Source organism: Pipistrellus hanaki (genome assembly GCF_964339955.1).
Source record: "Pipistrellus hanaki genome assembly, chromosome: 4".
Taxonomy (NCBI): Eukaryota; Metazoa; Chordata; class Mammalia; order Chiroptera; family Vespertilionidae; genus Pipistrellus; species Pipistrellus hanaki.
In genome coordinates, this window is record NC_140506.1 from 29,824,668 (window position 1) to 29,851,040 (window position 26,373).

Below are 26,373 nucleotides of genomic sequence, written 5' to 3' on the forward strand. Positions count from 1 at the left end.
CCCATGTTTTTGTGTGTAGTACTTGTTTATTCCTTTTAAATGATCTAATCACTCAATGCTTATGCCAGTTTATTTTTCTCCTGTTCACAGACTTTGCGATTCTTTCCATATAGGTTTTATTTTAAGCATTTGGGGACAGCATCCTTGCACATTTCTCCTATGCACATTAGCAAGAGTTTCTCTAGGGCTTGTCTTGAAATGGCATTGCTGGGTGCCCACTGCCATCATCATCACTATCATATGGTAGGTGATGTTTACCACTTCCATGTGCCAGGAGCTCTTCGAAGTACCCTGTATGTATTTATTTAGTCCTCAGAACTATAGTAGATAGTATTATTGCCCACATTTTATAGATCAAGAAGCTGAGTGGGTAAGTAATTTGTCCAAATTCCTGCAGGTCAGCAGCATCAGAGCCCTGATTCAACTGATGTGTTCTTAGCAACTGCACTACGCACAACCCATATTCTGTGGAGCAGATACACTTTCAGCTCCTCGAGATAGTGCCATTTTTTTTCCAAAGTAGTTTTACCAATTTATCCTCTCAACAGCTAATAGAAGTGTTTTTTCAAAGTTCTCAATTTATAGAATTAAAAAGCATCTCATCTATTAAAGTTTGTTTGGAATGTTTACAAGTCTCTAAAGTCTGCAAGTCTGAAAACCACTTCCTTACATGACACTGTTTAGACGAATGTGCTTTATAGAATCATAAGGCCGGAATTACTGCTTCCTTACTTGACACTGTTTAGAAGAACATGCTTTTATAGGATTACAAGGCTGGGATCCTGAGCCTTTAAAAGGCCCAACTATAGGAAGTCCTCTTGAATTAACCTGAATTCAAATTCTTCTCTCAACCATCAGCCTGGAATTCTCAGTAACCGTTATTGCTTTTGTCTCTTCTTCACCTCCTCCCCTGTTCTTATCCTTGTGCCTGTGCTATCCATTGTGGATCTCTTATCTGTCCTGTTCTACTTCCCTAGGCTACTACCGGTTCCTAACATCTATTTCTTAGCACTACTCTAAGGAAACGTAAACTGTTTTTTCCCTCTAAAATCTCCCAGAAATGATCCATTTTATATACTACTACTAGAGTGATCTTCTTAATATAATTATTATATTATCCCTTTGCTCACAAACCTTTAGTAGTGTCTTATTGTATACCATATTAACTATAGAAATCATCTATCATTGTTCTCCATCATCTTGTTTTCAAGTGACTTACTATCTTACACCCTCTTACTGTGCTATGTTCTAACAGTATGGCATGGATAGGTCTGGGATGGAGCTGGAGAATTTGCATTTCTATCAAGTTCTCAGGTGAAGCTGGTGCTACAGGTGCAGTCTGGGCACCACACTCAGAGCCACTGCTCTAGCTGGTCTGTAGGGCCTGGCATGGTGTCTCAATGTTGAATAGAATGGAATATTTTTCTTAAGGCCTAGACAAGCTTATTTTCCATAGATCCCAGGGACTAAGCATTCAAATCATAAGAGATGGTTACTTTGAAAATAGTTTTAATTTACCAAAAACTTATAAGAACAGTGCAATGAATGAACACATATAGCTTTCACCTTGATTTGCCAGTGGTTTACTTTTTTTTTTTTTTTTTTTTTTACATTTGCAAGTGCTTTATAGATGCTATGTCTGTGTATCTAGATAATGTGTTTTTCTTGAACTATTTGAGTGCACTTTAGTGATGTCAGGTCTTTCCTCTAAATAGTTAAGAATCTGTTTCCTAAAAACAGGGACTTTTATTTTTAATTTTTTTGTTAATCCTCACCGGAGAATATTTTCCCATTGATTTTTAAAGTTAGTGGAAGGAAGGGGGAGAGACACACAGAGAGAAACATCAGTATGAGAGAGACCCATCGAGTGGTTGCCTCCAGCACACTCCCTGACCAGGACCAGGGATCGAGCCTGCAACCAAGGTTCGTGCCCTTGACCAGAATTGAACCCAGGACTTTTCAGTCTCTGGGTCAATGCTCTTTTTTCACTGAACCGAACTGGCCAAGACAAAACAAGGACTTTTATATAAGCAATATAATTATCAAAATCAGAAAATTTAATATTGATATAATTACTTATTATTTCTTTGCTCACAAACCTTAAGTAGTGTCTAATTCGCAAAGTTAATATTTTGTCATTTGTCCTAATAATGTTCTTTAGAGCTGTTTTGCACCCCCACCCCCAGTCCAGGAACCAATCGAAGATAATGCATCAATAATATTTAGCTGTAGTGAGATTATCAAACTTTCACCATTAGTTTTAGTATTCACTGGTGATTTTCTAACTCCACCATTCCTTTTATATTTATAGTTTGCATTCCATTATAAAAGAGCTGTCCTTTCTTCCCTATTTACTTATGCATATTGTTATAAACTCGTAGAATCTCATTTCATGGGTTATAGTATGTTTTTAATCGTTATTGGTTTTGATGCTCAAAATAAATATTTTTTATTTTGATTTGGTCAGTGGTAGCGCCTTCAAACTGGCTCCTGTTCGATATTTTTCCATTTTCATTTGAGCACTTCTTTATTTTCTGACTGAACAAGATATTCTAGACTTACACTTCCCTTGCCCCATCCTGAAATCATTCTTTTTCCTAAGGTGCTCTGGTTTCTTGTAGTGGAGAAGGATGTTTAGAAATCAATATTGGATGCTGGGTCCTATTGCTTCTAGGCTCTCTTAGGTAGTAGACTTGGGAGATAGTCTGATAATCTAATTACAGGCCCACACCACAGGGTACATTCTTGTCTTCCCACTCTTCCATATTTGTAACCATGTACTTCAGGAGCAAGAATCTTTGTTTCTTTGCTAATTCTTTTATTCAGGCGAATATACTATTTAAGTATTTTACTTAAATATTCTATTTAAAATATTTATTGCAGAAAATTTCTACCACAAAACAAAACAAAGAAAATGAAATCATCATATTTCTCACCTAGAAATAGCCACTGCAATAAACATTTCTATTCTTTTTCTATACAAATATGTACATAAATAATAGAGATAATATATATTTATAATTTCATTTTAAAAATAGGATTGACAATTAAATAGCTCAATACAAAATCTTACCTTTGTGAAACATTTTAGTTTTTCTGCCACACTGTCAGGAGTATGATTTTATAGACACTATGTCAGATAGATGTAGGCTTCATTACTCACTCTGAGTGAGGGATGGGCAATCTTGGACAAATCATTTCTGAGCCTCATTTTCCTTATCTGTTAGTAATAATAAATAAATTTGATGTAAGATACTAAATAATATATACATATCACCAATCACAGACCTCTTAGTTTAGGAAGCATTCAGCACATTAATGATTCTGCACATTACCAAAGCACTTATTTATATGTGTAGACAAATAGTTCATTAATAAGTTTTTTAGTATATTGAGTATATTACACTAGATTAAAACACTTTAAAGGGCAGGGAGTATTGAATCTTACACTATTAAAGACAAAGTTTACAAGCGTGCTTTTTAAAATAAATGGACAATATGAATGTACCAGTATATTTATAATAGCTTATGACATATTTAAGGCATACCCTTTACATATAAATCCATAAATTAAGAATCACAGTTTTATATACACCAAAAGATTGATAAATAGATGTGTTATTTACTGTCAGCATGTGCTTGGTTAGCCTATTTTTAGCTTATATGCTCATAACGAGTAATGAAAGCATTGACTTTCCACGGTCAACCAAATATTTGTTTTGCTGCTCCTTACTTGTTACTGTAGACTAAATAATTTTTCTTGCCTTCAGCAACATAAGTATGGTTTTAGACCAGGCGTTGGATACTTCAGCTTTGATTTTACTCCTGTGCATAGAATGCCACATGTGTGCTCTTACAATAAAATTATAAATACTTTATCTCCTGTTGTATAGTGAAGGAACTCATTGTACTCAGGTATACAAAAATGATCCGGAGGGTGGGGGGGAGCAGAGAAGATAATGGTATCTGCTAAAATGGAAGGAAGAAAATGCATGCTGGCATGAAACACAGAAATATAACTCTTCTAAAGAAAATAACAGACATTGAAACTCTTAAATGTCTAAAACAGGGCATCCTGTATACTTTTCAATAAAAACTGGTGATAGCTGTGGTAAAATGTTTCATCAGTATTAGTGTAATCCTAGGTCAAAAAAAGATGGAGACAAGAGGGGGAAATGAAGTTAATGAATAAAACAAATGTTATCCAAGATCATGGTCCTATTTGTGTCTTACCAAGGAAAAATATAAAGATTGTGTAAAATATATTTATTTTTATAAAAAATTGAAGAACTTGCAAGAAAATATTGATATGGAACACACACTCACAAAAATCATTTTAGAGCTTACATTCAAACAGTGATGAGCTGATTTTCACAGTCTAAGAAGAAGTCCATTTCATTTCTGAGTCAAGATTAGCTAATCCTGCCAAAACTGGTTTGGCTCAGTGGATAGAGCGTCGGCATGTGGACTGAAAGGTCCCAGGTTCAATTCTGGTTAAGGGCATGTACCTTGGTTGCGGGCACATCCCCAGTAGGGAGTTTGCAAGAGGCAGCTGATCGATGATTCTCTCTCATCGATGTTTCTAACTCTATCTCTCTTTCTTCCTCTCTGTAAAAAAATCAATAAAATATATTAAAAAAAAAAAAAAAGATTAGCTAATCCTGCCTCAGCTTCTTAGCACACTTGGAGCATGGGAGTGTAATTATATCTTGATTTGCTCATGTATAGAGGGTGGAGCAAAAGTAGGCTTACAGTTGTTCATATGGAAAATAATACTGTAATTAATTTATAATAATACAAAAATAAACTCTGTTTCACATACGCACAAGTATAAACGTATTTTAAAAACACTGCCCATTCTGAACATAGTTTGTTTATTCCAGGAGTATTTACTGAGAGTATACTATGTTCTAGCCACTCTTTGGACACTTTGGGTATACCAGGGAACAAAATGAAGACCTCTAAATCCTTTCACAATGTATACATATTTCAAGTCATTAAATGTACACTTGAAATAGCTTACAACTTGTCAATTAAAGCTCAATAAAACTGGGGGGGAAACACTTCTATCCTAATGAACCTCACATTCCACCCATATTTGCAAACTTACTGGAATATTATAGATTTCCTTCTTGGTCATAAGATATCTATAGCAGCTATGAGCTTCATGTCTTCTTCATAGAATAACATCCAAAGCAGGAAGGAAAAGTGGTTAAAAAGGTCTTTATCCTCTTGGACCTTTCTCTTTATAGGAAATAAAATCTTTCCCAGAAACCACTATCACATCAGACTTCCCTTAACATATCATTGGAAGGCAGAACAGGTGGTATATTACACAAGGAAATTGTGGCTCAGATAAATTAATTGATTTTTTCCCCCAAGAGCATCAACACAGCTACTTGGGCTGAAACTTCCTAATAGTCACTGCAGTCTTCTTTTTCATAGTGTCTAGTACAGTATTTTGTGGGAGACGGTATAACCCTCCATGTGAGCCAGGAGAGCCTTCAGCTCCAAAAAAGGGATTATGAATCTGCTGTTTGTTTGTTTGTTTGTTTGTTTGTTTGTTTTTGCCTGGCATCTCAAAATGAAAAGGCAAACACTGCATATTTAAGATTCTATTTTATATATCTTGGATAAAAGAACTTTCATAATAACTGATAAATTAGTTACCAATATCTTATTTATAACCAGGGTGTACTTTTTACACAACGTAATGCAGAATATGTTGATTTGTCGTCACATTCCTCCATATTTGACCCACATCATTTCTAGTCTTCCCAACAAGAAATTATAGCTTCCAGAACCACAGTCACAATATTGCAAATGCTGCATAAAATTGTTATTTTCAATCAGTCAAGTAAGTGAGCAAGCAAAGTTGTCACCTGTTTCTGTTAGGTGGTAGAAAAAAAGATAAGTGTAAACTCTTTTACTTAGAAGAAATTATTTGAGATATTCAAGCATGCTTGGGTACTAGTACTAGTATATTAGCTGTCTACTAGTTTAAATGTTTTTATGTCGACACATACCATAAATATGTACATGTCTAATGCATATGTAAAATATATGGCACTAAAACTATCTTGAATATGATTTATTCCCTCTTTCACATTTCAAAATGCACTTCTGGATTTTGTGGCTTCTTTTGGTAGGTATCAGGGAAATCATTTATCATTTACATTGTGGATAAACAAATATTCAGTTTCACAAAATGTGGAGAATGGAGTGAAGAACATTCAGGTTCGCTGTTCAGCGAAGAAGACACAGTGACTGCCCTTATGTTTTAAAATGAGATTAGATGAACAGATGAAGACAATGGCTTATATTGGTGTTGGACTTAAGAATAAATACCTCAATGCTAAGTGTAAGGAAGATATTTATTAATAAAACTATTGTCATTTGCCGTTACTAGCTTTTACAGTTACAATTTCTTTTCCATTTCATTTTTATATTGGTATCATAAGTTGTCTATTATTTTGGGTTGGAATGGTGAGTAGTCGGACCTCTCAGCTGCTAGGACTCATCATTCCTGCATTGCTATTCTTCTCAAGCGTGACCTGCTGATGTAAAAGGCCAAACATAATCTTGCATCAACTAGAACTCAGTTCAGTTGCTAGTATGCATATCTGTAAGGCCAGATATTAACTTATAATTATTTTTTTCATCTCAGTGTCTGAGTGCTTTCTTGTATATATGAGCCATTTACTTGACTGTCTTTGATCTACAGTTTTCTAAAAACTAACAACATTTCTTATATCAGCAACGTGTGACAGTCCATTCCAACTAGCTTTTTATATATCATCTCACTGCTACTTCCTAAAAAGGAAGCATTCCCTCCAGCCAGCAAGTGTTCCACCTTGTTCCTCATCAGTAGGGCTGGCACCAGTTCAGGTTCTGTCAACACTGTTCCATCAGATAAAACTGCTGGAACATGAAGGATGCGAGGCGGGGGTATGAAGACACATGATATAAGCCCCAGTGAGCGGGCTACCCGCGCTCTCCCTGCTCCCATGCAGCCTGTGTGCCTGTGTTCTCGCTTGAAGCCCCCTTCTTCTAATTTGGCTGTTCCTCGGGGCTAATAGTGGCACTCACCACCGGTAATTAATCAGCATCTGTCTGATAACAGCTGAGTCACTTGGATAAGAACTTGTGTTTACTGGTTTTCATTGACACAATGGTTAATAATTAAGCATCTGTACAATATCTTTATATAAACATCATTTTTAACAAGCTAGAAGTCCAATCAGAAGGTAAGCAGTACTTCCATATCTGTTCTCACTTGTACTGTTTCACTAGTTATTAACAGAACTGGATAAGCCCCACTTTTAGAAAGTGTTAGACAGCATGGAAATGTTATACAGTTCATGTAGCATAATGATCTTCTAGAAAGCAAGACAAAAACTGTCAGACGGATATATCCCCTATAGGCTTTCCCTCTTTGTGGAAAGCCATCTGGCATTGCATGCAGAGTTTTTTTAGAATTAGCAAGGACTTTGCAGGGAGCCTTATAAAACGTATCAGTGTGTCCCAAAGGATGATCCTCACTTTGAACATTACCAGTTAACTAGTCAGTCGACCACTCTGAGTCACAGTCTATTTGATCAGTTCAGTCTCAATTCAGAAAAGATTTAGTCAGTATCCAGTATCAGAATTCTTTCCGTTTAGTATAATCTTTGCCACTGAAAAGTGTACAGAGAGAGTTTTTAGACAATTATGCCACCTTTATTACTTGCTTCATCTTTACCCTGCTGTCGTGGTCCACTTGTGAATCTCTCAGAATCCTCTTACTGGGTTCCCGAGGCAAGTCTAGATTATAAATTAGAGGCTAGAGTGGAGTTTTACAAATTGTAGCCAGTAATTCACTGGTGGATTATGAAGTCAATAATGTAGGTTAATATTTTTTATTGACTGGAATGGTGTAGACAGGAAAACATCAGAGTGTATCATATGTAGTAAGAGTAAAGAGTGTTTTATGGAATTTTGATTTTATTATATTTGGTTGAGCAATATGAAACTGCTGTTTTGTAGATAAACAAAACAATGGAAGGAATGTCTGTAATTCCAATCTTATATATAGTTTTATTTATCAGCTATATGCCAAACAAATATGTTTATAGAGTTCACATGAAAATATATACTCTTTACAATAGATTATGATCCAGAGAGCTCAGCAGAAGCCACTAGGTTAGAATAAATGTCTAATAGCATGTTAGAAAATTCCCAGAACTCAGAAAATTCCCACAAAACACTTCCCCCTACTGCTAAAGTAGCTAGCCTCCACTGCATAGAACAAGACTAATTTTGGGAAACAGACATTTTATAATTAGTAATAGACTAGTATTAATAATTAACAGTCAGAATAAAACCATATTCACTATCAGTAGACATTTCAAGTGCTGCATTTTGTGTGCAGATGAACTGTAAGATTTCATGATATTCAGAGCAGTGAGAACTCCTTTAGTGAAGAAAAGATTCCTCGTCAAGGGAGGTATTTCTGAAACATGAGCTCAACAGTTTACAAAGCTTGATTCCATAGAACGAGTAGCCTATATAGAGAAGAAATCATTAATAATACATACTTTTGATGAATTAGGATCAGAAAACAGTTTTACTTTGAAAAGCATTAATTTTATTGTTCTGGAAGACTTTTGAAATCTCACGTTAGAGTTTATGGTACCTTACAAGACAGTTTTAATTTTACCTAGTTGGTATTTTGGGGGGTCTTTTTAGATTTTATTTTTCTTTTAAGAACCCTGGGAAATGTGGAAAATTATAACCTTAAGGAAATTTATTATTTTACTTAGAAAATAAAAAGTTACTTAAGATTTCTTAAAATGAATGTGAAATCCAAGACCTCCGGGATAATTATTTTGTAAAGTTATTCTGCAGAAACATAGAGGTATTTTAAGACAAAAAAAAATTCATCATGTGTCAATGAGGGATTAGCATTTGCTGATATTTTTGGATGAATAGAATTAAATTCAGATTTCAAAGTCCTGCAATATCCTCGAAACAAATCTGTTCTTTGTACATTTCTCTTGCAAACTCCACCCCTTCCCTACAGGTTTCTAGTTTGTGCCTAATGTACTACCGTGACCATTTTAGCCACAATTTTTTTTCTGTTGGGCTATTTTAACAACCTGCTAACAGGCTGCCAACAGATCTCTGTTCCTAATCTTAGATCCTGCCAATACATTCTGTGTGTGGCTTTTCTTAAACACAAACTTGATCATGTGTCAATCCCCTTCATAAAATTCTTTAATGGCGTCTCATTTCCTACAGGATAAAATCCTCTGCATGCCATACGGGGCCCTATAGGGCCTGAAATTTACCTGCCTCACTAGTATCATCTCTCACTATGGATCGTATGCTCCATGATGGCTAAATTTTTCTACACATCAGCCTGTTTCCCATCTCAGCCTTTGGTGGCATAACTCCCTCTTCCTGAAATGCTTCAGTATGTGATGAATACTGCCTCCATATTCGAGTTGTTTGAGATCATTTCTCTAAGATCTCATTCCTGACCTCTCCTTCAGCACTAGACCGATGGGTCTCAAACTTTTCCTGTATAATAGAATCACTTGGAAATTCCAAAGCTCAGGAAGTGAGATCCAGGTGTCAGTACTTTTTGAAGCTTCCCAGGTATCTAACCAAGATGGTTCAAACATTCATTGACATCTTCCTCAAGTTATTTTATTATTATTATACTTCTACTTTTAATTGTGTAAGCCATATGAAAATTATTTTAATCTATGATGTGGGTGAGGATATAAGGATTGTAGTTTAGCAGATGAAAGAGGCAAACTACCAAATATTAATACAGCATGGTGTGTATTCTCATGAAGGTTTGAGGGAGCAAAGGAAAGGCAATTAAATCTAGAGAGCAACATACATTTCTAGATACACAACCCAAATGGAATCCTCCATTATAGAAATGGATAGTCTCCAAACATGTTTTTTATACCTCTAGAATGAAGCTTTTTTTTAAATGGTTTTATTGAGATATAATTCATATTTCATACAGTTCACCCATTTATAGTATGCAGTTCAGTGGTTTTTAGTATATTATAGGTATCTGCAACCATCACCACAGTCAATTTTAGAAAAGTTTTATGATCTCAAAAAAAACCTTGTACTCTTTACCGTCTCCTACTACAGCCTCAACCTCCCCTCCCCCAGCCCTAGACAACCACTCATCCACTTCCTGACTCTATAGATTTCTCTGTTCTAGATATTTCATCTGGACAGAATCATGTAACATGTAGCCTTTGTGTATGGCTTCTTTCACTTAGCATAATGTTTTTAAGACTCCTCTATGTTGTAGGATATATCAAGGGCTCATTTCCCTTTATAGTTCAATACTATTTCATTTTATGGCTATACCACATTTTGTTATTAGTTGATGGACATTTGGGTTATAAAATAAATTGTGAACACCTCCAACATGTGTGTGTGTGTGTGTGTGTGTGTGTGTGTATTGATTTCAGAGAGGAAGGGAAAGGGAGAAAGAGATAGAAACATCAATGATGAGAGAGAATCATTGATCGGCTGCCTCCTGCACGCCCCTCCTGGGGATCAAGTCCCCAACCCAGGCATGTGCCTTTGACCAGAACCAAACTTGGGACCCTTCACTCCACAGGCCGACTCTGTATCCCCTGAGCCAAACCAGCTATGTATTTTTTAAATGTGTTTATAATTCATGCATAGGTACTACTGAACAAATGTATTGTGTACTATTTATTTATAATACACATCCACCCCGCCCCAAAAAAATAGTTTTAAAGTTACAACAAAATATAAGGAGAAATTTAGCATTTTCTTTTCACCTCTCAGTGGGTCACTTTGTACTCTAGACATCTCTCACTTTTACAGATTTTTGAGGTTAATTGTTCAGGTGAGTAAGTTAGGTGAATAAAGGTATTCTGGACAAAGGATACAATGTATGCAAATGCATGGAGATAAGAGAAAGCATGATACCTTTTCTTATCTTGCAAGTTGTGTGTCTGGAACACTGGGTGAAAGCGATGTGGAATTTTTCATACAGTCATTTTATCCTCTCAATTCTATAGTTTTACTGTTATTATTTGGCAGTGTATATTAGACACTATATTGCTAAACCTTTCTCTCTAGAAACAACCTTACAGTTTGGGTTTCTTTCAAATAATCCCAACCAAGATTAGCAGCTTTAATTTCCTCTTACCACTCTTTTTTGGTTTACTTCTTTTTTTTCTTCTTTTTTAAAAAAATATATTTTATTGATATTTTACAGAGAGGAGGACGGGAGAGAGATACAGAGCTAGAAACCTCGATGAGAGAGAAACATCGACCAGCTGCCTCTTGCACACCCCCTATCGGGGCTGTGCCCGCAACCAACGTACATGCCCTTGACCGGAATCGAACCTGGTACCTTTCAGTCCGCATACCGACGCTCTACCACTGAGCCAAACCGGTTTCGGCATGGTTTACTTCTAAATATTTTATTTCAGTGTTGTCTGTGACGTAAGGAAAGTGGATCTCTGCTGTAGAAAATCAACATAAAAAATGAGTACTTTGTACTTTTCCTTCTATAAAACCGATGGAGAATTCCCTTACACTTTATTCTTCACTAAGTGGCCAGGTTATTATGACCACCTGACATTTGTAGGCAGATTAGCCGTACACTGCATCGTATGGGATATGGAAGCCAAAGGCCTGTTTGAACACCTTTGCTGTCTTCAGTTACCGAGATAAAACGTCTCCAATTCGCACAGGAACACAAGGATTGGACAGTCGAGCATTGGAAAAAAGTCATGTGGTCCAATGAATCACATTTCCAGTTGCATCATGCAGATGACAGAGTGAGAATTTCCCAGAAACAGCATGAAAGCATGCACCCCACATGCATGAGTACAACCCTTCAAGCTGATGGGGGCAGGGTTATGGTTTGGGGCATGTTTTCCTGGCATGATTTGGGCCCTTTAATTCCTGTGGAACATCTGAATAGTACAACATGCCTAAGTATCATTGCTGATCAAGTTTATCCTATCATGTTGATGGTGTATCCCAATGGAGATGGCTTCTTCCAGCAAGACACTATGCCATGCCACAGTGCTCATATTGTGCAGGAGTGGTTTCAAGAACATGAGGGAGACTTTACCTTGCTTAGGTGGCCCCTAATCACCAGCTCTCAATCCAATTGAGCACTTGTGGGACGAAGTTAAAAGAGCCATCAGGCAGCTGGTTCCACAACCATCAAATCTCACAGGACCGGACAGTGCTATTCATCAGGCATGGTGTCAGATTCCTCAGATCACCTTTCTACATCTTGTGGAGTTAGTGCCAAGAAGAATCGCCGCAGAATTGAAGACAAAAGGTGACCCAACAAAGTACTAATGGGGTGGTCATAATAATTTGGCCACTAAGTGTATATTGTGCTGATTTTCCATGTGAGGCAAGTATGGAAGAATAGTAAGGTTTATTCTTACCAATTTGTTTGTGATTGAAGAGACAATGGTCATAATATTTATTCTACTACAGCCAAAGACGTTACTAGTCTTGGTATCTTGTGAAGATGCTAGGCAGACTTTGGAATAAAATCCAATCCGTTTCTCAGAAATATTTCTCAATATCGGCTTGCTTATTTTTCTGTTATTGATATTCTTATTATTCTGGGTATTTTTAACAGTGTATCACACATTCATTTACTTCATTACATACCTTAAAGGTGGTAGTTATTAGCACTGAATTTACCATCTAAGAAAACAGAAACATAGCATTTGTGGGGTCGACCTAATAAGCCTTTACTCCTGTGAATGACAGAGCTGGGGATAGATTTGAAATTGCTAATTCAAAATATTGAACCCAGTCCATTCAATGTGTTGACTTTGTTTTGTGACCAAGCCAAAGATTTTTCAAAAATTAATCAGTAAGAATGTGTCTGTAATTATGTTCTAATCCAAAATAAGAGGGTGAGAAATTTTCCACTTGACCAAGAAAAAAGTGCAAGATTGCTTTAGTAACAATTTCAGTTTATGAAATTATTCAAACAAACCCAAATAACCTCCTTCTTCATTAAAGGATTAGTTCATGTCATTTCAAAACTGCAACACTTTAAAAATAATTATTTTTCCTTTCCTCAGCAAATGTGTTTTTGTGATATAGAGTTCAGAGACGTTAGTTCACAAATACAGTACTTTCTATATACTGGCATATAGAAAGTACTGTATTTGTGTTGTTTCCTATCCTGTTTGGCTGTGTACTACTTCAGAGACATTAAGCCTCAGATGGCACCTGAGGATTGCAGTTCTTCAATGTTTGGGGAAGGAAGGCCAATTATTTAGCCTGTTCTGCTTTATTCCTACCATTTCTCCTTCTTTTTCCAATTATTTTCTCTAGAAATGTTTTCCTCTGAACAAAATCACTTTCCTTTTTAAAAAATTCATTCATTCAAATACTATTCTAGGCTCTGGATATAAAATGGCAAATAAAGCAGAAAAGTCCCTGCTCTCAAAGAACTCACATTCTTGTGTCCAACTTTGGTGCCTTCTCACCAGAGCTCACTCACATTCACTCATCAGATATATTTTTGTTTTGTTTTCAGCTTTTTCCAAAAGGATAAATTTCCAAATATAATATTTATTCTACTACAGCTAAAGATGTTACTAGTCTTGGTATCTTGTGAAAATGCTAGGCAGACTTTGGGATAAAATCCAATCCATTTCTCAGAAATATTTCTCAATGTTGACTTGCTTATTTTTCTGTTGTTCACATTCTTATTATTCGGAGTATTTAAATGAGTCACTATGCATAAGACAGTTAGAATGCTTACTGGTATATAGAAAGCACTGTTTCAGGGTCAGCTATGAACAGCAGACAGGATAGCAAAGCCTTTTCTATCCTATCAGTATGCTAGCAGATACTGCTTCTTCTTAAGCAAGTTCTGAATTATAGCTAAGCTTCATGGTAACAATGCTACATTTGAATATCCAAATATATAGAAACATAAGTTAAATTTTCAAAGTTCACTTCAAAAAAGTATTTTCTACATTCCAATTTTAAGTTTTATTGGTGCTTTGAAAACATGATTTAATATACAGAAGTAATTTTTATCCAAACAAGTATGTTAATAAAATGAAAATATTATATCTACTTCTTCCGATGAGATTTAATCATCTGAAGGAACCATGACTATGACTATAAAGTAGCTTACAGACATAAAATATGGTGCACTGTAGTCACTGCCAAATAATAATACCTCATATTTATATAACATGAACAACTTACAAAGTCCTGTCACATGCCTCATTACATTTACTTTTATAACAGTTCTGAGAAGTAGATTAAACAAGTATTATAGTTTCCATTTTGCAAATGAAGAAACCAAACATTAAAGATACTTAGTTCTCACACAAACTTACACAGTAGATTAGAGGAATCAGTTCTTCTGTCCAATATTCTTTCCATTATAAAAATGCAAACCATTGTTTTCTTAAAAAATAAAATAAAATAAGCCACAAGCAATATGACCTGTTAGCTGGAAGCCAGAATCAGCAGTCAGATTCTGGCCTGCAATCTTTAGCAACACCACTAAGATTGAGTAGGTAACCCCCCATCCAACTCACCCTCCAACCCCAGGCTCCCAAAACACATGTCAACTCCAGATAAAGCATGATTTGATGACTTTTTTTCCTACCTTCACATCATCTTAGAATTTAGCTTGCTAGAGATATCATTAAATATGGGATTAGGGAAGAGGAGTAAGCTCGAATTCGTGTACCTATAATAGAGAACATGATTTAGGCAGGTAAAAAATTCTGAGATGGTGAACAGTCCAGGAAACAGCCTGACATGGTGCTTTCAAATAATTGTGTATTTTTTCACGTTTAAATTAGAATATTCTGTTAGATATGGAAAAATAATTTACCAGGATATTTTTCAGTTTCATCCTAAAGTAACTGGGAAAATCTCAACCAGATTTGGGGACTCAGACTCATTCTCTGTCTCTCTTTTCTTACCCACCTTTGCTCTCTTGTTTACTGAACTGCGGCATGTACTGTTTGCATCGAGAGAAGTGTACACATCAGGAAACTTGGAACTTATCCCCCATTTTATCAATGAACTCCAGCTAGTACCATGAGAAAATACCCTTTTAAAACATTCTTAAGAAATGAATTCAAACAACACAACAGTCTAGGTTGGTTCAGCTCACTTCATTTAGTTTTATAAAAGGCTAAGATATAAATTGTGGCTGCTCACTGCTTCCCAAAATAAAGTTCAAATTCCTTGATCTGGCCCTCGGGGATTTTCACGATCAGATTTTATCTTATTTTCCTTATCTCTCATCTTACTTACTCACCCTTCATTTTCACAAAACAGTTTTCCTCCCTCACCTGCATCCTGCACTTTGTTACCTCCATGCTTTGGTTAGTTATACTGTCTCTCCTACTGTTATGGCTAAATTTTTCCCCATGAAGGCTTAGTTATACTTACTGCCACTACCTCCACCCAACTTTCCCTCTCCTTCCTCTATCTGAAGTTCTTTATCAGGGCCTCCCCTATGTTATTTGTACCACCACATGGTTAAAGAGTATGCCTTATCGCTTTTCCAGCCATTACTCTCCTTTACATTGGGAACTGTCTGTTCTCCTCGCTGCCATACATAATAGAGCCCCTCTCCTTCATGACTGTTTGCAGTGGAACAGAACAGAAGTGGCATGGGCTTTGAAGTCTGACAGCTTGATTTCAAGTCCTTGCTCTATCATTTATTAGCCATATAACCTTGGGCAAGATACTTAACCTCTCTGAACCTCTGTTTCCTCATTCATAATGCAGAGATGACAATACCCCTTCTGTCCTGACAAAATTTAGTGAGAAAGCAGGTAGAGTTCTTATCTAGGTTCTGGAAAGTGGTGCTGGTGCTTGTAGAAGTAGTCATAATGTACTTCTAATAATCACTTTGAAATTATATAGATTTATAGTGTAGTGTGACCATTTATAAAAGTAAAGCCACTGTATTGCTTTACTTTCCTCAGCCATGTAGGAGACATAAAGAATTATTGTCTCTGCCATACCACACATGTAAATATATAAGAACTATTTTGAACCAGTTTGTAAGAAAAGCATCCATGAGTTTACTACAAAACAATAGAACCCACTTTAGGACTATTAGGAAGGCAGATATTCTGCAGTGTTTAAAATTTGCTAGAATTATCATAGTCATTGGCAATTTTAGGTAGCAGTTATTTCTTTAATATCTTCCCATATTGGTTTTATGAAATCTTTTTATCTTGACTGAATTTTATATTTCTTTTCTAATTGCTACAACACAGAGTATATAATTTGTAGTTGTCACATTTAGAATGACAGGGCAGCATAGGGGTGTTGTCAAAGTGCTCATCAAACTCCAAGCACTGTGGGTCACACCATCTGGAGAAGTACAGAGTGTGCTCTGTGGAGGACCCCAGGGCAACATCAATCAGCCTTTGTGCTGGTGCTGAGGTCTGTGAGGGAGCGCGAGGTACATGTGAACGGGAGCGACACACTGCAGCTGACAGGTGGAAGCGGGGTCCCCCAGAAGAAAAGCTACTCGTGTCCCGTAATAATTTGTAATAATCATTTATATATTGTAATTATTTTTCATAATCACTGGTAAGCCGAATAGAGAAGTATGTTACCAAAAGCTTAGAGTCTACATAATTTATTATATAGATAAATATTATATTAAAAGATAAGAGGATCCTAATTTAAACCAATTTAATGTTTAGTATTCAGAACATGTTTTTACTGATCTAAGTTCTCTTCATCTCTCAATTTTTTCCATAAGTTCACTTAAATTCATTTGAATTAGTTTTTAGTACAATACTTTGTAATAACTGATTTATGTGCTTTTATTACGGTAAGATATTACCAACATTGAATTATAAACTCAACAAAACAATGTAACTCTAAAAAAAAAAGATAAAGTTTTATATTTAGATAGGAGTGGGACTTTAAAAACTTTTAAAACGTTTTTTAAAATTTCTTTTATCTTAAGGAAAAATAACAAAAGTAAAAATTAGGAAAATTTTTAATTAGAGAATTAAGTCAATATTGGGGCTTTATTGCCATTGTATAAATAGTCACACTATACTATAAATCTTTATGAGTGACTTCAGAGTGATTACTAGATTGTAATGAAATATACCTGTAGTGATTATGCACTACAAAGAGAAGGTACACATAATAGTGCAGGTAGAGAGGAAACAATATTGGGTCCTCAGAAATCTGGGTTCCTATATTCCCAGCTTAGCACAATCATCTAGCATCTCTGAACCTGTTTTTTCATCTGTAAAATAGCAGATCATTGCTGCCTAATTACTTCTTTGGCTAATATTCTGTGTTGTGATTTTGGACATACTATTTTTACATTGAATTTAAAAATTTAAATTAAGTACTTAGTAGAATATAAATATACAGAACTCTTAGATATGAACTCTCATATAGTCCCAAGCCAGCCCCTCTGGAAGTGTCACAGAAAATACAGCTGAAAAATCAGTGAGTATTTTATAGCTTATATTCCAAAATGGAATACAATTTGAAAATATGGATGGATTTAATTGTATTATAACTTGTTACATTTTCAAATCAGCGAGTTAGAGAAAGACAGAGGAAAATGTTCTACCTCATTTTGAGAATTTTTAAGCCCTAAAAGTATTGAAGCTAGGATGAACAACAGGGAAAGAATAATAAAAACGTCATGTAAATGTAGACTGAATTCCATATAATCAGTGTGAGTGTTGAGCATACTCTAATATTTAATGTTTAGTGTGCAAGCATGTTTCAGGTAGTCTCTAAATCATTTAACCACTTTTGACTAATTTTCATGAAACTAAAGGGTTATTTTGACCACCAGATGGAGCCAATATTATTCAATTTGTAGAATAAAAATTATGCTGAAAATAGAAATTGATGAAATAAAATGAATAAATGGTAGATTTCTTATTTTACTTCATAGTACAGAAAAAATATATATAACCTAGTCTTTACCTAAATTTCTGCATAGTCTTTGTAAATGTCATAGAGACACCTTCATTAAGTAATTTCTTTATTATGAATAAGCTTGCATTTTGACTCTTTCATTGGCTAGAGAGACCGGATTTCTTCTTTCCACTTTTTAAAGATATCATCTAAGCAACTTTCAATTATCTTTAAAACATAATTAGTACAGATTCAACCTCTAGTCACTCATTAAATATAATTGATTATAATTACAAAGGAAAGATAGTAAAGAATATATTCCATGAAGGCTCTCATTTCAGTGTCACAGGATAGTCTCATTATTATCATTTCCATAAAGTGTTTTCTTAATAAAACAAACCAATGGACAGGATACGAAGTTTACCCCCAGAAGCTCCTCCAGGAGAGGTAACGCCTCGGTGAATGGTTGCCACTCTTCCAAGAACTCCACCCCGAAAGCTCAGTGCTCAGAGGCCACTGCCTTAAAGTTGACTTCTCCTACTTCTCTCACCTCTATTTAATAAGTGCCAGAAATTATTTAATTCCTTACAATTCAACTTAATTAGGCAACTATCAATTGAAAACGTATTTGTATGCTAGAGCCTGAAACCCCTGTTAAATTTCCAAGAAGTCACTCCATCTAGCAAGCACAGTAAGGTACTATGAATACTATTATAATCTAAGACCCCCAAAATGATCAGTCTGATCATTTGTTCATTCAGCTACTGTTTATCGAGTACACACTGTATGGAAGGTGTATGCTTGGCCACAAACAGGGACAGTCCCTGCTGTATGAGTTTATAGCATAGGAAGTAATACATACAAAGAGGCAATTATGATATAATGTAGTGTGCTTAGGATCTACAGAGTGTTTGAAGGTTCAAATAAGGGGGAAATACCCATAATTAAGGAGAATCAAAAAAAGCATAAAGGATTCTTCCCAGGTAGAAATCGTTCATGTAAGTCCACAGTTTGGCAGACTGGACTTCCCATTTATTATGGTCTTGGAGGAATTTTGGACCTTTTTTTGGTAGGATATTATTTCATCAGGATACATCCAGTTGGTGACCTGATGCCTTTTTATGCCACATTTAAATATTTTCTTCTGAGTTTTCTTGTGACTCAGATATGAAGAAGAAAAAACCAAGCTGGTTAAAAGGTTATACTTTTCAACCAGACTGCATGGGTTTATAGTCTCATGTTTATAATCCCTGAGATAAATTATTTAACCTCTATTAGTTTCTAATGCAAAATGGGACTAGAAATATGCATTCCTCATAGGGTTGTTGCTTATGAGGATTAAACAAGTAATGAAGGTGCTAGTATCTGGCATGTAGTGAGTATTTGAAATGTTAGGTAGCATGTTAGCTATTTTCAAGTCTGGTACTTTTCCTGGAATTAATTTAAGATCTCACGTATATAAAATTTCATAAAAGCATACTTTGTAGCTTCCAGAAAGGATGATGAGATACAACTAAATGGTTTTTATATCCTTTAAAGTCTATCCCTTTTGCTTTCAAATGCTGTTTACTTTCATCAGTAACACATCACTTTTATTTATATAAAAGTTTTCATTTATTATGGGAATTTTTTAAAATTCCTTGAAATAGTGATTCCAGATTTTTTTATAAGATCATTTATAAGCAGCCTTACTAACAGTTTCTGATACATAATAATCACTCAACAACCTTTTTCTTAAAAATGAATAAATGCGTAGCTACTTGGACTTGTTAGCTCCTTGTGCTACACTGAGACAGTAAAGGGTATAAACCCTTTTATCTATGAAGTGAGACTTGCAGATGGAAACCATTGGTTCATTAACTAAGTAACAATAATTGAGTAGTCATCACCCCTTTATGCTCAGGACAAAAAGGCTGCGGAATGAAGAGATTCACATTGGGCCAATGTTAACTTTCCGACTAGCTCTTATGAAAGGGATGAGAGTTAGAGACATTTTTTTTTTAAATAAATCTTTATTGTTCATATTATTACAAATGTTCCCCTTTTTTTTTCTCCCTCCATTGCTCCCCTCCACCAGGTTCCCACCCCACCCTCTGCCCTTTCTCCACCCCCCATTGTCCTCATCCATAGGTGCACAGTTTGTGTTCAATCTCTTCCCACACCCCTCATTCCCCTTTTCCCTGAGAATTGTCAGTTCACTCCCCTTCCATACCTCTGATTCTATTATATTCACCGGTTAATATTGTTCATCAATTTTTTTTAATTCCCTTGGTTTTTAGGTTCACTTGGCAAGGGAATATTATAAAATAGTATTACTGAATTTCAGGAAAATCTTAATTATTCTAAAAATGAGATAGGAGATTTTATACTCAAATATAATAGAGAACAACTGTAATAGTACAGTATATAATAAAAATGTGTATAAAATTGGTTGATAAATTAACATCAGTCACTTTCTAATCTAGGAAATAGTTGTTGAGCTAGTGGAATTTATTGGTTTGGTTTTTTAATTAAATGGAGGAACACCAGCCCCAGGTTCTGACCTCCTCTTCAGCGATAAGAACATAGACTGTAATAGGAATCCACAGAGCCTTTTTACGGTTTATTCTAAGAATATTCTATTATTCTTCTTCAGAGGATGAGGCTGCTCTAGGTGGTGCTGTTGCAGAATACAGAAGAGAAAAACAAAAGTATGAAGCTCTGAGGAAGCAGCAGCCCAAGAAGGGAGCTTCCCGGGAAGACCAGGTAATTTCATAAACTAAATTTTTTTCATAATTTATTGCCTTTTAACTGTCTTCAAATATTGTTAATGGAATCTAATTTGATTATACATCAGGGGAAGCACTAACACTTAGCAATGAAAAAGCACGTGTTTATACAGAGTGGGGTGACAAGGACCTAGCCCCCTCATGCAAAAGCCCAGAGGATAGAGTTCTTTCCACACATTGTAGATGCAAAGCCTAAACTTTCAGGTTTTAAGTCTGTACTTACATCTCAAGCACAGGAACCTCATAAAGCCACATATTATCAGTTTATCTGGTGGAACCACTGGCTAAGTGACTATTATGCAGTAGGGAAGTGGTGACTATAAACGATGGGCTCTTCTGGCCCAGCATCTTATAAACTGACTAGCCAGATCCACTTGAAACTGCAGGCTGCCTGCAAAGAAGGCATTTGTTCTCCTAGTTGACTTCTACTGTAAGTAGTATTGCAAAATTCTGCTCATTGCAAGTATTCCTGTTTCTTTAACTAGTATTATAGGAAGATTGCCAGAAGTCAGAATAAAAGTGGTAGGGAATCAGCTCAACAATTTGGGAGTCCACCGTGCACACCAGGCAGCACTTGTCCCTCAATAAAATAAATCTCCCTCCTCCTTTTCAACATGAAGGCAGCCCTTCATGTTGAAAAGCTAAGGGGCAGATGAAAATCTTTTCTTTTTGGTGCTGCCATATATATGTATGTGAGAACACACCATTTCAGATGTATAAATAAAATAGGCAAAGTAAAAGTAAATTAAAAAGCTCAAGACTATTTGGATAAATAAATCTATCAGGAACTATGCTATAAATGACACCTAATTCTTTATAACGAAGGAGCATGCAATATTACTTAGCATGAAAACAATCATAGGAAATGTTTAACAAGAAGTAAAGTATAGGAAATTATAATTGCAAATAACTAACATGTAAAGTTTTCAAAAGAAATGGAACATCAAATAAAATTAAGAAAAAGTACATTATTAACTTTGAGTCACACTGTAATGAATATACTAATAAAGATCTAAGTATCACTCTTATTTATGCATTCCTCTTTTTTCCTTCCTCACAAATAATTATTAAGAACCTACCATGTACTAATCACTATATTTGGTGGTAAACAAGGTGGGCACATCCCTTCCTTGAGCTATCAGGAAAAAGAGCCAGTTCAACAGGAACAATAATACCAATAAAAGGGGGAGCATTATGCCAGCTTAGGTACAGGGAACTATGTAAAGGTATAGTAGTAGGACCAAACATGTCCTAAGAATGTGGGAAGGCCCTTCCTGAGAAAATGATTTCTAGGCTGAGCTTTGAAGTTTAAATAGGAGATATGTGGCCAGATAAAAGGAACAGTATAAGAGAAGTCTTTGATCTCTTTGCAAAGAACGAAAAGATGTTAAGTATGACTGGAACATAAATAAATGAGAAGGAGAGAGATGATACTGGAGAGGTAAGCAGAAGGCAGCTCATTCAAGAAAGGTATTTTTGAGCCTTAATAATGAGTTTAGATTTACCCTAGGGGCAATGGGCAGCCATCAAATGGAGGAAGTACTGTATTATGATTTCATTTGCAATTTGGAAAGATCGCTTCAACATGGCTGCAGTAAGGAGAACAGACTGAACTGGGGCAGGACTGGAGACACAGAGGCCAGCTGAGACACCTTATGTGTAGACATGCATGCACAGCTGCCCAGAGCCCCCTTTCAGAGCAGTTTCTCGGTGCTGGGAAGGCTCTAGCTGTGCTGCAGGTGGTTGACCATTCATCCTTTGGCAAAAACCAGACCAGTTCCCCTGTAGATGGCAAACAGACACCTCCACGCAGGTCCTGTCTTCTTCACCCTAGGTGGCACCCGGTTACTTTTGTGATGTTTGCTTTTCTGCCTACGGTCGTCTCTTGCCTTTAGAATGCAGCTAGAGAAAGCCCAGTCTCAAACAGGAGAAGCTAAGCCAGGCCAAGGGGATGTTTTTTGTTGGGCATAGCTCCCCTTCTTTGAGGAAATGCCAGTAGCACATTGACTGGCTCTGAAAACAGACTGCCTTGCCACTTTCAACTCAAGGAAAAAGATTCAGGTTTAGTGTAATTTGCTAGGGAGTTTTAAAATTTCATTTCATTAAGAAGTTTTCTTTGTTTTCATGTTTCTTTATGCCTTCAGAAAAGCCTTTTCCAAGTGTACAAAAGTCCACCATTACAAATTGATGGGATTTACTTTATAAGTGATTGATGTTAGATAGATAGATAGATAGATAGATAGATAGATAGATAGATAGATAGATAGATAGACAGACATGAATATAGATATTTATATAATACTAGAGGCCCAGTGCATGGGGGAAGGTTCCCTCAGCCCAACCTGCACCCTCTCCAATCTGGGACCTCTCGGGGATCGGGCCTAAACTGGCAGTTGGACATCCCTTTCACAATCTAGGACCGCTGGCTCCTAACTGCTCACCTGTCTGCCTGTCTGATCGCCCCCAACTGCCCCCCGTACCAGCCCTGTCACCCCCAACTGTCCCCCAACCAGCCTGGTCACCCCTTATTGTCCCCCCACCCCCTCCTGCTGGCCTGGTCACCCCCAACTGCCCCCCCTGCTGGCCTGGTCGCCCCACACAGCCTGTTGTTGGTCATTACTGTGAGGACATCCTGATCAATTTGCATATTACCTTTTTATTAGTATAGATAGATATAGGTATTTAAGCATAGAAACACATAAAAAACCTTGAAGAATATATACCAAAATGTCAGCAATGGTTATTCTGAGTAGTTGTATAATATTGTTGTTTTGCTACTCTTTATTTTCTAATATTTCTACAGTAAACAAAATACAATAAAAATAGATTTATTTTAATAAATAAGGTTTAAAAACAAGAGATGCTTTCTTTATCTGTTAACGTTTGAAGAATTTAGTCCTGCCTAGCTAGTTTGGCTCAGTGGGTAGAACATCAGCCTGCGGACTGAAGGGTCCCAGGTTCGATTTCAGCCAAGGGCACATGCCTGGGTTGTGGGCTTGATCCCCAGTAGGGGGAATACAGGAAGCAGCCAATCAATGATTTTCATTATTTATGTTTCTATCTCTCTCACCTTTCCCTTCCTCTCTGAAATCAATAAAAATATTTTTTTTTTTTTAAAAAGAGCTTAGTCCTATTATTACTATTCTAGAGATAGATAAAATATCTAAACCCGAACCCACCAGGCAGCCCTCAGAACGTCCATGAGGCTATTCTACAGGACTTTATAGTTTTTCTCTCAAAATCATGTCATTCAACAATTATGGTGATTTGTATATTTTCAGCTGTTGTTTATGTGGGCATTAAATCTTGTGAAACATATAAAGCGCATTTCACTATCATTTTTTAGCAATACTGCCTTTGCATTTATTTTGTCACAACCTGTCTTCATTAAGCTTAGATTCTAGACCAGTAAAACCAATTTAATTTTTTCATGAACTGTGGTGTCAGTGATATTTAGCAGATAAACTCTGGAGCCTTACAATTTACTGTGACTCCTTACTATACCTGTTATTCACATATCGAACTATCATATAACTTTTTCTTTATGAAATGTATTTTGGTACTGAATTCCATGTATCAATATTTTAATTATATACTTGATTTTTTAATATGGATAATACTTTATCCTGTTTCTAATTATATTCTTTTTTAAATTGTAGAATAAAAAACTTTTTCCTAACTTCTTTTCTCTGCTCAAATTTTGGAGTAGACTGTTAAAGTACTGCCCGGAGACAATAGAATTATCAAATTGTAAGCACTTATTTCTGCTCATTCACAAAGGGCAAAGGAGCCAAACGATAATCAAAGGAATGATCCCTTTTTTAAAAAATCATACTACACATGATATTTGTATCATACTTCTTTCACTTAACAATAGAATGAAATGCTTAGAATTTATATATTCAATAGAATGTATAGAATTTAATAGCATAGTCATTGCTTTTTGCGAAATTTATCTAGTTCTTTATTGATAGACATTTGAAATTTCCATTTTCCCACTTGGGTGACTGTTGCTGGAATGCACATAAGCTATTTTCTGTGTCTCGGAGTATTTTTTCTCTATGTATTCCCAGGGTTGGAATTATTGAATCAAAGGGAATGATCATCTTAGAGTTTTTAGTACATAAAAATAGTTTCTAAAGATATCTCCAATGCATCCATCTTTCCAAAGTGAATGTGTCCATTTATTTTACCTTCTCCAGTGTTGTTACTTTTTTTTACATTTTTAGGAAATTGTTCAATGAAAAATACTATTTGTTAGTGTTTTGTTTATTATGTTACACTTGAGGCACAGTGCATGAATTCATGCGAGGGCCTTGGACCTCACAGCCACAGCTACTTGCCTTGGCCCTTGCAGCCCCAGCTTCATCCGGAAGGTTGTCCAGAAAATTGTCCAGAAAGATGTCCAGCTGCCTGGTCTAATTAGCATATTACACTTTTATCATTATAGATATATTAATGAAGTACCTCCCTGTCTTGTGCACAGTAAAAAGCTAATTATTAGTAATAAGCATGCAAGAGAAAATTTAAGTGTCTTCTATATAAGCAAATTTATGTTCTCCAAGTAAGAAAATAATCATGTATCTCTGAGGTAAAATGTCAGTGCAGATGCAAATAAGGTAATGCCAGGGATTGTGAATATCAATCACTATTGCAGCAGGAAGGCAGTTTTGTTATTTTCCTTCAAAAGTAAAGTTTGCATCCTGGTAGGATATTTTTTCTAACAAATATGAGTGTCTTTTCGAAAGTTATATTTATTCTTATCAAAAAATGTATTCTTATTTCAGACCCTTGCGCTGCTGAACCAGTTTAAATCTAAACTCACGCAAGCAATTGCTGAAACTCCTGAAAACAACGTTCCTGAAATGGAAGTAGAAGATGATGAAGGATGGTAAGGGCTTTGATTTCTTTTTGTTCACCAGAAACAAAGAGGCTCAGAGCAGAGACACTTCCGCTACATCATCCCTTTGCTTTCAGACTTTGCCGTCAGTCATACCCTCATTGTTGTAGGGCCTTATCACCCTTTACTCCATTTCACTTTGCTAAGCATTTATTGAGTGCCTGCTGTGGTCCCAGCTTTGTGCTAACCAGTGCAAAATACACAAGATATATAGGACCCTATCCCTGCCCTACGTTATCTACTATTGATAAGACTCACATTAAACAACTAAACAAACAGCCTTAAGAGATTTTAAATCATTAATGTTTTTATACTTTCCCACAAACGTTTTAGAAATCACTATTCCATTTCATAATCCTACAAGTTCCTCTTAATTTATTACCTACAGGATCCTAGCAATATATGCATAGTTAACTTATTTTTTTCTTTGGATATTTTTCAGCTGTTTAAGACACTGATAAGAAATAAAGGAATTAATGACTTAAATGCCTCCTATGCTTAGCACTTTATCCTATGCTGGCAAAAAGAAAGGAAAAAAATAAATAAATAAGAATTGTGTTTTCCCTTATCACACTCCTCTGCCCTGCAGTTGACTTCACATGTAGTATATTAGCCTCCCCACACCTACTGCCTCCATCTCCCACTGCACCCTGGCTCAGGCACATTGCTGCAAGCAAGCCAGCAGGTCACCCCCACACATGATTCATCGCTGGAGCCTCTGAACTGTCACATGTGCCATTACCCCAACCCAGAATCGGAGCCGCACCCCTCTCT

At 36.0% G+C, this 26,373-nt stretch overlaps 1 protein-coding gene across 1 annotated transcript in view; it reads left to right on the forward strand.

Annotated features, from left to right (window-relative positions):
• The window catches only part of CWC27 (CWC27 spliceosome associated cyclophilin), a 140,766-nt gene that overhangs the window by 95,359 nt on the left and 19,034 nt on the right, over positions 1 to 26,373 (forward strand). The window contains exons 12-13 of the mRNA XM_084882169.1: positions 20,567 to 20,676; positions 25,487 to 25,590. Coding sequence (XP_084738295.1) covers positions 20,567 to 20,676; positions 25,487 to 25,590 — 214 coding nt within the window. The remainder of the gene's footprint in view (positions 1 to 20,566; positions 20,677 to 25,486; positions 25,591 to 26,373) is intronic.